The 15051-nt window shown below is 41.5% G+C and overlaps 1 protein-coding gene across 1 annotated transcript in view; it reads right to left on the minus strand.

The window, feature by feature from the left end:
* The window catches only part of LOC125486187 (LHFPL tetraspan subfamily member 7 protein), a 262361-nt gene that overhangs the window by 118815 nt on the left and 128495 nt on the right, over positions 1–15051 (minus strand). Inside the window, exon 2 of the mRNA XM_048612747.1 lies at positions 13898–14036. Coding sequence (XP_048468704.1) covers positions 13898–14036 — 139 coding nt within the window. The remainder of the gene's footprint in view (positions 1–13897; positions 14037–15051) is intronic.

Consider the following 15051-nt stretch of genomic DNA (forward strand, 5'->3'; position numbering starts at 1 on the left):
ATTAGTCCTACTTATCTGGAGCTGACAGAAAATTATTAACTTGCCAATGAATTAATCTGTTCTCTAATTTTCTTTGCCCGAATCATAAAATGTTTCCACATTATGTCAACAACAGGATCATTCTTTCAACATAGTGAAGGCTGCCAGATAAACAAGGCAGCACGGCCCGAGATCATAACTGTTTAGTTTAAAGAAAGGATATTGTGATACTTTTCAACTTGCTGAAAGAGAAAATAGCTCCTCCATCACACCTGTCATTTTAATCTAATTCTGTATTTTAGAGGGCTCACAATCATTGTATTTACATCAATTCTGTCACAATGACAGTATTCGTATACTGACGATGTGATTTGTGTCGCAGAAACATATTCCTGCAACTATTTTTTCTCCATCCACCTGCACTAAATCCGTCGCTTCATTTTACTTTTACCACCGAGGTTATAACCATAACTCATTCTAAGCTATGGAACACATTTCCATACAGAGATTTAAAATGCAAAGGAATAAAAGTCATGCTTCAGCAGAACAAAACCCTGGTTAGTATATACCTGCAGCACTGTGAGTAGCTCCAGGCAACACAGACATATTGGCCTTGGAGGGGGTACAGTGTCAATCTAGCAAAAAGGTCGGGTGGCATGGTGGCTCAGCGGTTTAGTACTACTGCCTCACAGCACCAGGGACCTGGGTTCAATTCCAACCTTAGGCAAATGTCTGCATGGAGTTCTCCCCATGTCTGTGTTGGTTCCCTCTGGTTTCTTCCCACAGTTTGCAGATGTGCAGGTTAGGTGAATTGGCCAATGCTATAGTGTGCAGGGATGTGCAGTCTAGATGGATTAGCCATGGGAAATGCAGGATTTATGGGGGTCTGGGTGGGATGCTCTTCTCAGGGTCAGTGCAGACTTGATGGGCCAAATGGCATTTTTCTGCACTGTAGGGATTCTATATGAATCTGGACTCCAAGAATTAAATTATGAGGAGAAGCTACACAACGTAGGGTTGTATCTCCTGGAATTTAGAAGGTTAAGGTTGTTAAGTTTTAAATGTTTAAGCAGAACAGATAGGGTAGATGGAGAGAAATTATTTGTGCTGGTCGGGAGTTCAGAACTAAAGGATGAAGACTAAAAATAAGGGCCAAAATTTTCAGGAGTGTACTTCGAGAGTCACAAGATTAATTATTAACTTCAAACCTGAGGTTGATAGATATTAGTTATCCAAATGAATCGAGGGGTATAGAGTAAAGGCGGCTGAATAGATTTGGATCCATTCCGTTACCACTATGCCACTGCCTCCCCAATATTTAGCCCACAACCTACATCACTAAAAAAAACACTTGTCACTATCACATTGTTTGTTGGAGTTTGCTATGTGCAAATTGGCTGCCAGTTTTTCTACGTTACAGCAGTGACTATACTTCAGAAGTAATTAACTGATTACATGACTCTTCACTGACTATAGAGCACTTTGTGATGTCTTGAGATTGTTAAAGGCAGGGTATCTGTCTTTCACTATTGGAGTCTGATGGGAATCCCCCATTTTAATTTATTTTAGCTGGGGTGTAGTGTTTCCAGGCAAAAGACCAACAAGTGGCCCTTTTGTGAACAGGTCATCTGCCATTGCCCCTGCTGAGAAACTGGAATTTCAAGCATCTTCAGGAAACACTGAACAGGTGAATACCTGCACCTGGTGTTTTTACAAACCTCAGCAAAGCTGTTGCTCGCTCAATGAGCCTGAACCATCATTTGCTTTTTTTTTAAAGCTGTGGTTGGTCCAGCAACAAACACTGTCCACAAAATTTCATGAGGAACCTTATCCTCAAACATGATGCAATGTTTCAAAAGCATGGGTCGGAAATGTGATGGCACCAAATTCACCAATCCTTTATGTCAATACTTTCTGTGCTGCTAATTCCATTGCTTTTGGCTGTTTCTGATCATCTGATGGTTACAGCCACTGAGTGAAGGCTAAATTTGAAAAGCTGAAGAAGTATTGAAACACACAGACATACTGTAATAATCTGCTGCTCAGAAATTAGCTTGTTAAGGGGAAGGGCATGTTTGTGTCCCTCAAGTGAGGAATGTAAATGCCGAGAAATGTAATAATTTTTACTTCTGTCACCGTTAAATATTTCCAGTTCAGACATCACATAAGGAACAGTTTCTGTACATCACAGCCTCAATGCAACTTAAATCCATCTTCACAAGACTACAAGTGTGGTATTACTGTATCTTTCCTCACAATACTCAGCCTTATAGTGGCTTTTATTGACATTATTAATCAAATGCACGTTAATGTCAAATTATAGGCACTTGTGCATTGTGAACACATCTCATTAAGAGCTGAGATGAATCTTTACTTGCCATTCTTGCTGTGAACAGAAAAAAATGCTCACCTCTTCAGCTTGCAATACACCATGCTTTAAAATGAAAAACATCATTTTGACTCACTTCAGTGCTAGCCTCTCCTGTGCAATCAGAAATTTCTATTAGCCAAAACAGAAATTCTGATCAATGTCCAAATGAATCCTGCATATTCACAGGAGAATTTCTGATCATTTGTGACAGAAATCCCTTTCTTAATAAGGCAATCAAGCTACATCTTTCAAATCATGGAAGGCTCATGTTCTATGCTGTCTGTAAGTATGTCCTAGTAATCAGCTCCACATTAAAAACATCAGGAGCTGCTATTAATGTCACAGCGTGTTAAGGAGCTTTAGAGAATGTCATCAAGAATCTATTGTGAACTCCCAAAACCCACTGCTCATAAATGGCATCAAATTCACAACAAAAAGTAAAACTCCATGCAACACATTTTTAACGGACTAACAGGGTGAAACACTAACGGTGTGAATCTGGAGATTTCCATAATGATCAGCCATTCTGCAATCTCAGTTTTGCACCTGATTAGCAACTGAAAGTGAACTACCACAATAAATATCAGGGATTGGACAGTGACGTTTAGACTGCGGGAATAGCTTTCAGTGAGTTACTGCATAAGGAAATTGGGTGTGAGGGTCTATGTGCCTGATTGATGGTTCTGACCATTGAGGTAAATGAACTTTTATGTATTAATGTAACAACTGCCAGTTATTAGAGGGTAAGGTTCAGATCATAATTTTTCTTTTTTGGATAATCAAGCTTTTGAGTGAATAGTTGGAACTGGGACCCCGTTCCTGTTGGTTATTCATATTATGAATCATGGCCTTGGGCAATCCATTCTTTGAGCTTGTCCAATCGTTGAAATGTCATAGAGATTCAACCTTAGCATTGGCCCACACGAGTGGTGACGCTACTGGGCCTGCTGAGCTGGCACCCTTCTTATTAATTTGGTTACGTTGTAAAAAGGAAAGGAAAAAGGTATGGTGAGCCTGGAGTGAAAGCCAAAACAAATATTGTATTTAAAATCAGTTAATTTTCGTTTAAATATGTTTTTGAGTATTTGTTATTTCTATTGGAACAACTTAGCCCAATAAAATGACACCTGTTATCACAATTCGTTTTATTGAACATTTGGGCTATTTTTCAGTCTTTGGGCTGAAATTTTTGAAAAAAAGCCATCAGCCCAGTAAGATGAACATTTCTCTAGACTGCTACTGCATTGGGATTAACACTATCTGTTTTGAGAAATCAATCTCTATTGACGAAAAATATCAAACCTTAGCACTACATCAGTGTGCAGTGGAACATGCAGGTTGAAAACAAAAAATGCTGGAAATCACTGTGCGTCAGGTAGCATGTATGGAGAGGGAGCAAGCTAACGTTTCGAGTCTAGGTGACTATTCATCAAAACTGATGTGAAGTGGGGCAGCGTTTATGGATTAGTGGTTTGCTCGCATCAACCACAAAGATGTCAAGAGATGATAAGCATGAGATCTTTGTGTGAGTAAGCTGAGGACAGGCCCGCCCTCTTAAGCTGCGTTCAATGAACTACCTGAGTTGATAGGTGTGAGATAAGGAGAAACTTTTTTGGCCAGAGAGTGGTGAATCTATAGAATTCACTGCCACAGAAGGCTGTGGAGGCTAGATCACTGAGTACATTTAAGACTGAGATAGATAGGTTCTTGATTATCAAGGGGATCAAGAGTTACGGGGAGAAAGCGGGAGAATGGAGTCAAGGAATTTATCAGCCACGATTGGATGGCAGAGCAGACTCGATGGGCCGAGTGGCCTAATTTCTGCTCCTATGTCTTATGGTCTTATGTACAGCCAGTAAAGAAGAGCAGGAAGTGAGAGAATAAAATAAAAACAAACAATGGCGGATGCTGGAGATCTGAAGCGAAAACAGAGATTGCTGGCAAAACTCAGCAGGTCTGGCAGCATCAGTGGGAAGAAAGCAGAGTTAAAATTTCGAATCTGAGTCGATAGATTTGAGACTGGAAAAGCACAGCAGGTCAGACAGCATCAGAGGAGCAGGAAAGTCATCATTTTGGGCGGAAACCCTTCATCAGTCTCCAAGTAACATTTCAAATCTGGTGTCTAGTCTTCCCACAGATGCTGCTGGACCTGCTGAGTTTCATCAGCAATTTCTATTTTTGTTTCAGAGTACAAGAGGCTCCTTTCTACCTCCCAGTGAGTTATGCTGTAATGATTATTCAGGTGCAGCAACACATACAAATACTTCTTCAGCTAACATTATCTGACGTAGAATTACCGAATATATGCAGCAGTCAAATTAAGTCTTTCTTCCTGATACATTAAAGCACCTTCAGATTTCTTCCTAATTGGGTGGGACTACTAATTGGTTCTTCCTTAATAAGGTGCTCGAAATACAGGAAAAGGGAAAGGTGCACAGGCTGAGCAAAGTCTTGTTTGGCTGTTAGTTAATGATTCTTAAACATATCCTTGAAACACCATCTCCTTATTTTGTTAAATCAGCCAATATATACAGCAGTAATATTCAGCACTGCAACTAGTAATAACATTGGTTGTCTCAACCATAAATATACCATTACCCAGAACAAAGTGCCCTTCTTTTGAGTGGACTGCTGATTTTCCACGATGCTTTCACATTATTATATTGAGCACACTACCCATATTTGCAGTGCCCAAGGGAGCAGACTAGACGTGACTGTTCATCCTCTGTTATGTACATCCTTGCAAGTGTCAACACTTGAAAATGTGAAGCGAGTGGAACATAATCATTCTAAAGTGTTTTGCAGATTGCTACTGTGTAAACTATATTTAAATGACTGACAGAGGAGCTTTAAATCTCCACTTGGTTGCGGCTGCTTTTAATGTATAGGCACTTTCTCCTTGTTTGTGGTTTCCTGCACCTATTTAGCACTAAATATTTCTGCATTTTTGCACTTATTGTCAGTACCGAGGGTTCAGGGGTCAGGTGCAGTACAAGAAGAATCTTTTTTTTAAGGAAAAATACAAGTTTCAGTTCAAAGCCCACATTGTATGAATTGGGGTAATTGAACAGTGTAAGGAGTAAGCAAATCAGAATCTAGTTTTAAAGACTGTAAGAGGAAGGAAAATCTGAAGAAGATTTGGCATTCTGAAGATTATAAAACTCTGAGAAAAATATGCTGGAGTAAGAGTCAATACTAGTGAGTGTTTGGAAACTATGAACTTAATGGCAAAGATGGTATAGATTTGTTAAACAGGTCATTTTTAACAATGTAATCTTGTTAAAGATAAGTAACACATTGACTAGATAGAGACGATGTAATAGATGTAACATTTTTAAGCATTCAACGTATTTCATAAGGTGACTCAGGAAAGGTTTATTAAAATTAACATTCAGGCGTTAATAGGAGTGTAGCAACGTAGACGATCAGTAATTGGAGTCCTGGAATCAATGATGGTAAAATTAGTCCTCATAAGTAGTTTCTAGAAAGTTGGCTGCCTCTTTAAACTGCACTTAATATTATTTTTTCCAATGACTATAGAACATGCGTTCATAGAACCCCTCATCAAATTCTTGACATCTCAAAGCACTTCACATTCAAGCATCTTGCATATCTTTATAGAATCCTCCCTGTGCCTTCTAGCTTTGAAGTTTAAGAGCCCTTTTTACAGCTTTTCCCGTTGTTATTGAGGGAAAGCTTGCTGCTGTCTCTGCTGTATCATGTCTCTTGGAGCTTAGATGTAGCAATGTGACTTGAATTTGTAACCATCACCTCTCCCTCCTCAATGACTTTGCTCATTTTGTGCAAATGTTGACTTGTACAGCTATTTTATAAGTAACCTATTCAGAGATATTATGACACACCTCTGGAGCAGGATGGGACTTGAACCCAGGCCTCCTAGCTCAGAGCTAGGGACTCTTATCACTGCACCACAAGACCTCAGGTGGCCTATAGAAGGAAGGAATAATTACCTGCATGAGGTAATACATCTGGTGCATACATTTATAATCCTGGGGCCCAGACTAATGTTCTGGGGGTCATAGGTTCAAATTATACCATAAAAGCTGATGGAGTTTAAATTCTATTGAAAAATATGGAATTTAAAGCTAATCTTAGTAAGCTACTATTGGTTACTAACAGGAGCTACAGTCAGTCTGAAGATCAAATATGTTTTGGGGTTAATTTGAACAATGGTAAGGTCCTGGGGAGTGTTGCCAAACAAAGAGACTTTGGGGTGCAGGTTCATAAATCCTTGAAAGTGGAGTCACTGATAGACATGGTAGTGAAGAAGGCTTTTGGTGCACTTACTTTTATTGGTCAGTGCATTGAGTATGGGAGTTGGGAGATCGTGTTGTGGCTGTACAGAACGTTGGTTAGGCAACTTTTGGAACACTGTGTTCAATTCAGAATCTTTCCTGCTGTAGGAAAGATGTTGTTAAGCTCAAAAGGGTTCAGAAAAGATACAAGGATGTTGCCGGGGTTGGAGGGGAGGTTGAGGGGTGACCTTATAGAGGTTTATAAAATCATGACGGACACAAATAGGGTCAGTAGCCATAGTCTTTTTCTCAGGGCAGGGAGTCCAAAACTAGAGGGCATAGGTTTAAGGTGAGAGGGGAAAGATTTAAAAGGGACCTTTTCACACAGAGGCTGGTGCATGTATGGAATGAGCTGCCAGAGGAAGCAGTGGAGACTGGTACAATTACATCATTTAAAAGGCATCTGGAAGGGTATATCAATAGGAAGGGTTTGGAGGGATATGGGCTAAATGCTGGCAAACAGGATTAGATTAATTTAGGATATCTGGTTGGCATGGATGAATTGGATCAAAGGCTCAGGTTCCGTGCTGTACGTCTCTACGATTCTATGACTTAATAACTTGATCATCCGGAAACTGATTAAGATTAAATACAGTGCTGGTTTATACACAGCCATATTGTAGCGACTGGAAATTGATATTGGGCTGTTTGTGAAATCACCGTTCCACACAACGTCCTGTGTTTCCCATTTGATGAGTTGGATAAAATGAGTCCTATCCTGTACTCGATCCTTTGACAGCCTTGGTTAATTAAAGACGGCCAAAAGCGGTCTTGGAAATTTCAATTCACCCTCAGTATCTTTCTGGGGAGAGTATATTCTTGATTTCCATAACCCACTGTGTGGGAAGGAGCTTCCTGCTTTAATTCCTGAATGATACAAATCTAGTTTGAAAATTGTAATCCTTAGTTCTGAATTTTGCTCCCTGATCAAATAGTTTTCCTATATTCACTCTGTCACATCTTTAATCATTTCTCATGCCTCGACTGAACCACCCTGTCAATTTTCTGAATACAACGAAATACAAACCAAGTGCATGTTAAGAAATAGAATGTCCAATTGTTTTCCATATTCTTTCCTTAGATATGTGTGCTACTAGCAAGGCCAGCAATTCTTATCCATTCCTGGTTGACCTTGAATGGAATAGCTTACTATGCCATTTCAGTCAAGCGTTAACCATGTCACTGTGGGCCTGGAGTCACATGTAGGCCAGACCAGGAAAATGGCAGATTGCCTTCTGTACAGGGCACAAGTGAATCAGATTTCGATAATCGGTGAAAGGGGCACGGCCCTATTAGTTTCAGGGTTGGTTTGCTCAGTTGGTTGGTGGCTGGTTCGTGATGCACATGTTCAATTCCCACACTGACTGAACTTACTGTGAAGGACTCTCCTTCTCAACCTCTCCCCTCATCTGAGGCATGATGACCCTCAGGTTAAACCACCATCACCACTCATCTCTCTCTAAAGAGAGGGCAATCTATATGGTCTGGTCAGAATAGGGTGACTTTGCCTTTTACTCAGACTATCTTAATATTCCAGATTTTCTAATCAACCCGTTCCAAGATTTTATGACACACACCCCTGGGGCAGGTGGGACTGGAACCCAGGTCTCCTGTCCCAGTGGTAGGGACACTGCCACTGCACCACAACAGCCCCCTATATTCCAAGTTTATTTAATTGAATTTAAATACCATCAGCTGCTGAGGCGATCGTTGATCTTGCATCCCCACAGTATTAGCCTGGGCCTCAGGATTACAAGTCCAGCAGCATTAATACTATCTCAAATGTGCAGGCTAGATTGTTGATTCTGCTAATTGATCCTTCCTTTCATATCAGCTCAGGCAGGGATTGTCAACCACCACACACCTCGCTTTCCCGCACAGCTAACTGGGAGAGCAATCAGGAGCAAGGATCCTGGCTAACATTTTGAAACATATAACATTCTAACAGGGCTGGACAGACTAGATGCAGGGAGGATGTTTTCCCTGGTTTAGGATTCTAGAACCAGAGTCACAGCCTCAGGAAATGGGATAGAACATTTAAGAATGGCTTGTGGAAAACTTTCTTCCTTCAAAGGGTCATGAACCTGTGGAATTCTCTACCACAGAGGGTCGTGGAGGTCAAGTCTCTGAATACATTGAAGAAAGAGGTAGGTGAATTGCTAGATTCTAAAGGCACCAAGGGGTACAGGGAGACAGTAGCAATATGATATTGAGATAGAGGATCAGCCGTGATCAGATTAAATGACAGACCCGGCATTGCAGAGCTGAATGACCTATTACGGTTTCTGGTTTTTACGTTTCTATGTTCCTCTGCGAACCTCTCCTTCCCTGGTCTCAGAACGCAAACAACAGATGCTCAGACGTTTTGATTGACAGGCGATCAGCGTGGGACTGGATTCAGAGATTGTTAAATATCTGTCTTACACAATTGCCTAATCTCAGCCACTAACCACTGATTAGTGGGGTGTAGGGACAGCAATGGTAGAGATTGTTTAGTCAGCACAGTGGTTAGCACTGCTATCTCACAGCGCCAGGGACCCGGGTTTGATTCCAGCCTCGGGTGACAGTCTGTGTGGAGTTTAAACATTCTCCCCGTGTCTGCATGGGTTTCTTCTGGGTGCTCTGCTTTCTGCCAAAGACGTACAGGTTTGGTGGAGTGGCCATGCTTAAATTATCCTCAGTCAATACAGTGTGGAGCTGGAGGAACACAGTAGGTCAGGCAGCATCAGGCGAGCAGGGACAGCCTTCATCAGGACAAGGGAAGGGGAAGGCAGCTCAGAAATAAGTAGACAGAGGGTGGGACTGGGGGAAGGTAGATGGGATGGTGATAGGTGGATGCAGATAATGGGTAGTGGAGATCGCACCAGTGGGCTGCAATGGGAAAGAGATCCACTGAGATCTTTTCAGAGGGAGGAGGACAACATGTTCAAGGTGGACATCCCTGGAAGAGACTTCACAGCAGGGTTGTTCCGACTCAGTGTCGGAACTCTAGCATCTGCAGTTCTTGCTATCTCCTAGATACTAAATTATCCTGTTGTGCAGAGGGATGTGTAGATTAGGTGGATTAGCTGTGGAAAATGTGGGATTATGGGGAATTGGTGGAATGTGCTTGGAGGGTCAGTGCAAACTTACTGGGCTGAATGGCCTCTTTCTGCACTGTACAGATTCTATGACTTGAGTTTTTGATTCCCCATCTCATCCTTATATCTGTAAATGCCAAGAGTCAAGGTTTGAGATCTGCCAATTCCAGATGGTTTAGTTCAGTGGTGGGAAGTTACACACTGAGACATCAATGGACTTTATAAAACACTATGCTTTTTTTCGCACCAAAATTGTGGCGGGCACAGCTGCAATGAAATTTCATTACAGGAAGGTCTTTAAATACTTTGTATGGTTTTGAGTTTGTGATTTGAGCCCCACCTGGTTTCTCGCTTTCTGCAAGGATTATCATTTCTCAGCCTAGCTTTAGGAAACTGTTTATACTGTAAATTCAATATAAGTTAGCTCAACTTATGCAGGGTTTTAAAGAACAAAATTTAGAACTTAGTTGAGAGTCTAAATTGAAGAAAGCTCATTGGTCAAATCAGATCTGGCTATGGTGCAGTTAAAACCCCCAAATGGCCATTGAGCAGATCAAATCCATTAAGTGAATTTCTCTCTCAGCGCACTCTACATACACAAGGAATGTTTATCATGACAGACGTCTTACTTTCAGCACTTCTAGGTCATTGAGGGCTGAGGAAAAGTTTCTGGGGTGGTTCTTTGATGACATTGCAAATAGCCACTTGCAGTCTGCTCTCCCTCTTGTGACTGAAGTGTGCTGACCAGGCAGGGATGTGCCAGGATACCAGGTTGCCAGCCCAAAGTCATCCTTTATACTAACTTCAGATGGAGAGGTCAAGGCGGCAGCTGCTACTGTGGCAAGAAGAGCGACAATCGATCTAATTCCCAAACTCTGTCTCCACCAGACCAGAAACCCTCTTTGCAAGGATTTGGTCAAAGGATTTGGAAACTACGAAAAATAACAATGGTTCATAACGATCTCTGGCAAATTTCAATTAAACGATTCAGCATGGTATTCAGTGGCCAGAAGATTATTGCTTAAAAACAATTGGGCATTTGTTGCTTGTATTTGTTAACTTAAACTTTGCTTCACTGGAATATGTGGGATTTTTTCTTCCGCAATGCACAGCAGTCGAGGGGGAGACATCCTTTAGTCTTAAACCAATTGTGTTGGCTGAGCATATCATCCCAGTAGGAGATGAGCCATTTGGCTTGAGTTGCAAACACACATCAGACCCACACAGCAGCGCCTGAAGGCAGTACAGTCATAATTTACTTAGAGTGATATTGGAATTACATTTCTAAAGATTTCCCCTGCTTTGGTGGTTCTAGTGAAACTGTAATTAGCAAACATCTGTCAGAACTCACTGATCTCCATGAGGAGACGAGATGCAGGTGGACTCTTCAGATGGGGCAGGGTTGGAGGGCAGGTGATAAGTGAACTGGATCTTTCATGCCCATTTTAAAGTCACAGGCTTCATTCACATTTTTACATAATTCACTTCTGTGTTTCTTTTATGTTGAAGAGCGACGTATATATTAGTTTGAGGAGCACTGGAATAGACCTGGTCAAAGCATCAGAGTTAAGCCATAGAACAGGTGAGACGCCAAGAGTCTGAAGTCTCAAAGGTAGGGTGGCAGGGATGTCATTATCACCTGACAAGTTTACCTACGTGGTTTCTGATGCAAGGTCAAAGAGCTGAAATGTTAATTCTGTTTCTCTCTCCACTGACGCTGCCTGACTGACTCAGTATTTCTGGCATTTTCTCTTTCATTTCAACGTAATCCCTGTTCTTGTATACAGAGTTGCGGGCAACTTTCAGTTGTACAAATGACCATGTTACATTCTGGAGAAGAACTGAGGAGTCTAAAGGAAAGTCATACCAGACTCAAAACTCTGTTTCTCTCTCCACAGAAGCTGCCAGACCTGCTAAAGTTCACCAGCACTTTCTGTGTTTACTCCATGTTCAGATGCTTGAGTCCACAGTGTTTGTTTGTATCTCACCAGCCCCAGTGATAAAGTGTGCATTCACTGTGTTTTCCCATTCAATTGCTTTATTGGTATTTTTTTACCAGAATCTTTGGATAAACTCGCCCATTAGTTTTTGTTTTGATATACCTTCTATCTGCCTGTATTGACAGCTCAGGCCTAGAGTTGCCCTGAGGTGATCTCAACCTCTCTTTGCAACCAGCTGACAGGAAGATACATAAATAGGAAGGGTTTGGAGGACCGAGGGCCAAATGCTGGCAAGCGGGACCAGATTAACTTAGGAGTTCTAGTCAGCACTGACTCTATGACTCTAAATTAGATACCAAACCATTCTAATTCACCCCTCCTTCTGTTTCCCTGGTGAAACACTGCAGCCTCCAGTCAGATAGACCCTGGTTAGGAAGTTAGCAAAATGATCCTAAGTAGCCTATCCTCCCTCTGAGCCCCTGAAATGTCACATATCCATATTGCTCATTAAGTTTGGTTTCTGACTGATGAAAATATTAAAACTAAAATTAGACATTCTTTCCTGATACCATCAAACCTACTTTATCACTTATACTCGATTTGGAGCTTGTTAATTTTTGCTCATGCTTATTATCACCTCATATAATACCTGAGATCTAATGGAATGCAGGAACAGATGATGGGTATATAAATGATGGTTAATTTGGCACGAACTGATTGTGTTAATATGGGGAACGAGTGTTCAGTGGAATGTGAATATTCTGGAGTGTGTTTAACTAATTTAAAGCTCTCACTAAAAATGTTGGAACTGGTCTCTGTTTAAATGGTTATCTTCAAGTTTATAACAATGTTCCTTCAAATAATGAGCACAATTATCATTGAAAACTCACTCTTTACAGCTCAAAGTTTTTTGCAATGATTTTCTAATAATGAATTCTTCACAGCGTCTTTCTATCAGCAGTAGAAGAGGGATCTGGGATGATCTGTGAGGTTTTGTCATGTGCCTCCCAATGACAATGAGGCTTCAAATAATAAACACCAGCTGGGAGGAGCGCTTCATATGACACCCCCAACATCCAACCATCATAGCACCACTTCGCCCCATCAAATCAAGCACATTGTTGTTCAAGGCTTGCTAATAGTGCAGCTATTTTACCCGAGTCCTGTTCACACATCACCCAATCCTTACTGAATTACATTGGCTCCTGTTCTGACAATGCCTCAAATTTAAAATCTTCATCCTTGTTTTTGAATGCCTGCATGCAGTCATTGCCTCCTACCTTCATTATTTCCTGCATTTTCCGAGATACCTGCACTTTCCCAATCCCGGTCTGTTGCCGAAACATAACCTTAATCATTCCCCATTGTGCCTTTAGCTGCCAAAGCCATAGGCTGTGAAATTTGCTCCCTAAATGAATCTCCCCCTTAAAACCAACCTCCTTACGCAAGGCTTTGACCAGCCGACCCAATATCTCCCTCTGAGGCTCAGTCGTCAACAAGAAGTTTATTGACAATACTCTTGTTGGCATTATGCTGCACCAAAGGTGTTCTGTATAAACTCAAGTTGTTGTGGTTTGTGTTATCGTTGAACAATACCAAACAAGGAGTGTCCTAGGTTTGATCTACAATCTGTACAGGCTTGATAATCTCAATCTAGGCAGCAGCAAGGATGGCACAATCGGCCTACATGGCTGACCAGCTTCTTGGTACTCACTATCAAAAATTGGGAATGAACTAGTTCCCTTGGATGACCTCCTGTGGACTGTATTCCAGTAAGAGAGCAATGCTCTGACAGGATGGTGAGAAAGAAGCAGATCATTGATGAGTAGCCAATGTATCAACTTGGAGCACAATGGGACCAATTTTGAGTGTGTTTGCCAGTGACAACCCTTTCCTGTTTGATATATCTCTTACGGAAATGTGGGTGCACAGTCTGTCAGTTTTTATGCATTTTATTATAAAATATCTTCTTTGGAAACCTATACAGGAGATCTATTAATAACACACATTGAGGTTTCTTTAGTTTCAGTCTTATTGCAAACTGCTGGTGATATATCTTATGATCAGCAAATAACTTCCAACCCAGCAGGCTCCATACATCCCTACCTATTTCATACCTCTGCCTGTTCAGTTCCAGTATTGATAAAGACAGCATAGCATCAGACCACTGGACATGACAACAGAGAGAATTGCAGCAGTCAGTTCACTCACCCGATGTTGTTTGCATGTGTCCAGCCAGTGTGCAGATTCTCTTCTCACACAGTCCACTTGGCAGGAAGACAGTAACAATAGCCAACAGAGCGCTGGTAGCTAGCAGCACGCAGCCTCCAGAACAGAGAACAGCACTCGTCTGAAACACCAACAGATGGGCAAAGGTTTCAGTCCCACTTCTCAGTTCAAACTTTCAATTAGTCAGACAGACCACTTGCTGCTAGATCTCGATGGTTCACACACTCACTCACACACACATACACACGCACACACACACATGCACACACACTCACAGACACTCATACTCACACACACACAGACACTCATACACACACACACACACACACACACACACACACACACACACTCACACTCACACAAACACACACACACATACATCTGGAGACACAACTCTTTCAGCAGGAGTAATGAATGGGGCTTCTTCCTATCCAACGGCCCCTGCATTCTTAATTAGATACACAATACTTATTCCTTATGTGAAAGAGACCCTAAAACTCACAATGGCATCGGGTTGCACTGGGCTCATTTGTAATTGGAGGAGTTAAGACAAATTTAGATGCTGCATTATATTTAAAGTGGGAACACAATACATTAAAATGATAGGATAGCTCTACCATTGTTTAGTGATTAAATATATCTCATGGAGAGTCTGTTCCATTCCATGAAGCCAGGCAATTAATTTCCTCTTAGTGCAACAAATTGAACAATTAATATACAAGTTGAATTAATATATAAATACAATTAACAGTGTCAAGTGTCCACGGTCACTATTGATCTCAGATGATGTGGCAGCAGTGATGCTAAACTTGACCAGAACTCCATTGTGTTGGAGAAGGAGCACTAAATGAACCTGTGCCCCCACTCCTGGTCGCCCTCCAATCAGTGTCAAGTAGTTTTTGCCCGCAGACACTCCCTAATGTTTGAGGAAGGTCTGCAAAGGGAAACAGCGTGAAACCTGGATTATTGCAATGGGTGGTCTACACACTGATGACTGTAAAAAGACAATGTCCAGCACACTGAGGCAGCCACCTCATTAGCTGAGATAGTAGGAACTGCAGATGCTGGAGAATCTGAGATAACAAGGTGTAGAGCTGGATGAACACAGCAGGCCAAGCAGCATCAGAGGAGCAGGA

This window comes from Rhincodon typus, chromosome 26 (assembly GCF_021869965.1).
Source record: "Rhincodon typus isolate 14 chromosome 26, sRhiTyp1.1, whole genome shotgun sequence".
Classification (NCBI taxonomy): domain Eukaryota; kingdom Metazoa; phylum Chordata; class Chondrichthyes; order Orectolobiformes; family Rhincodontidae; genus Rhincodon; species Rhincodon typus.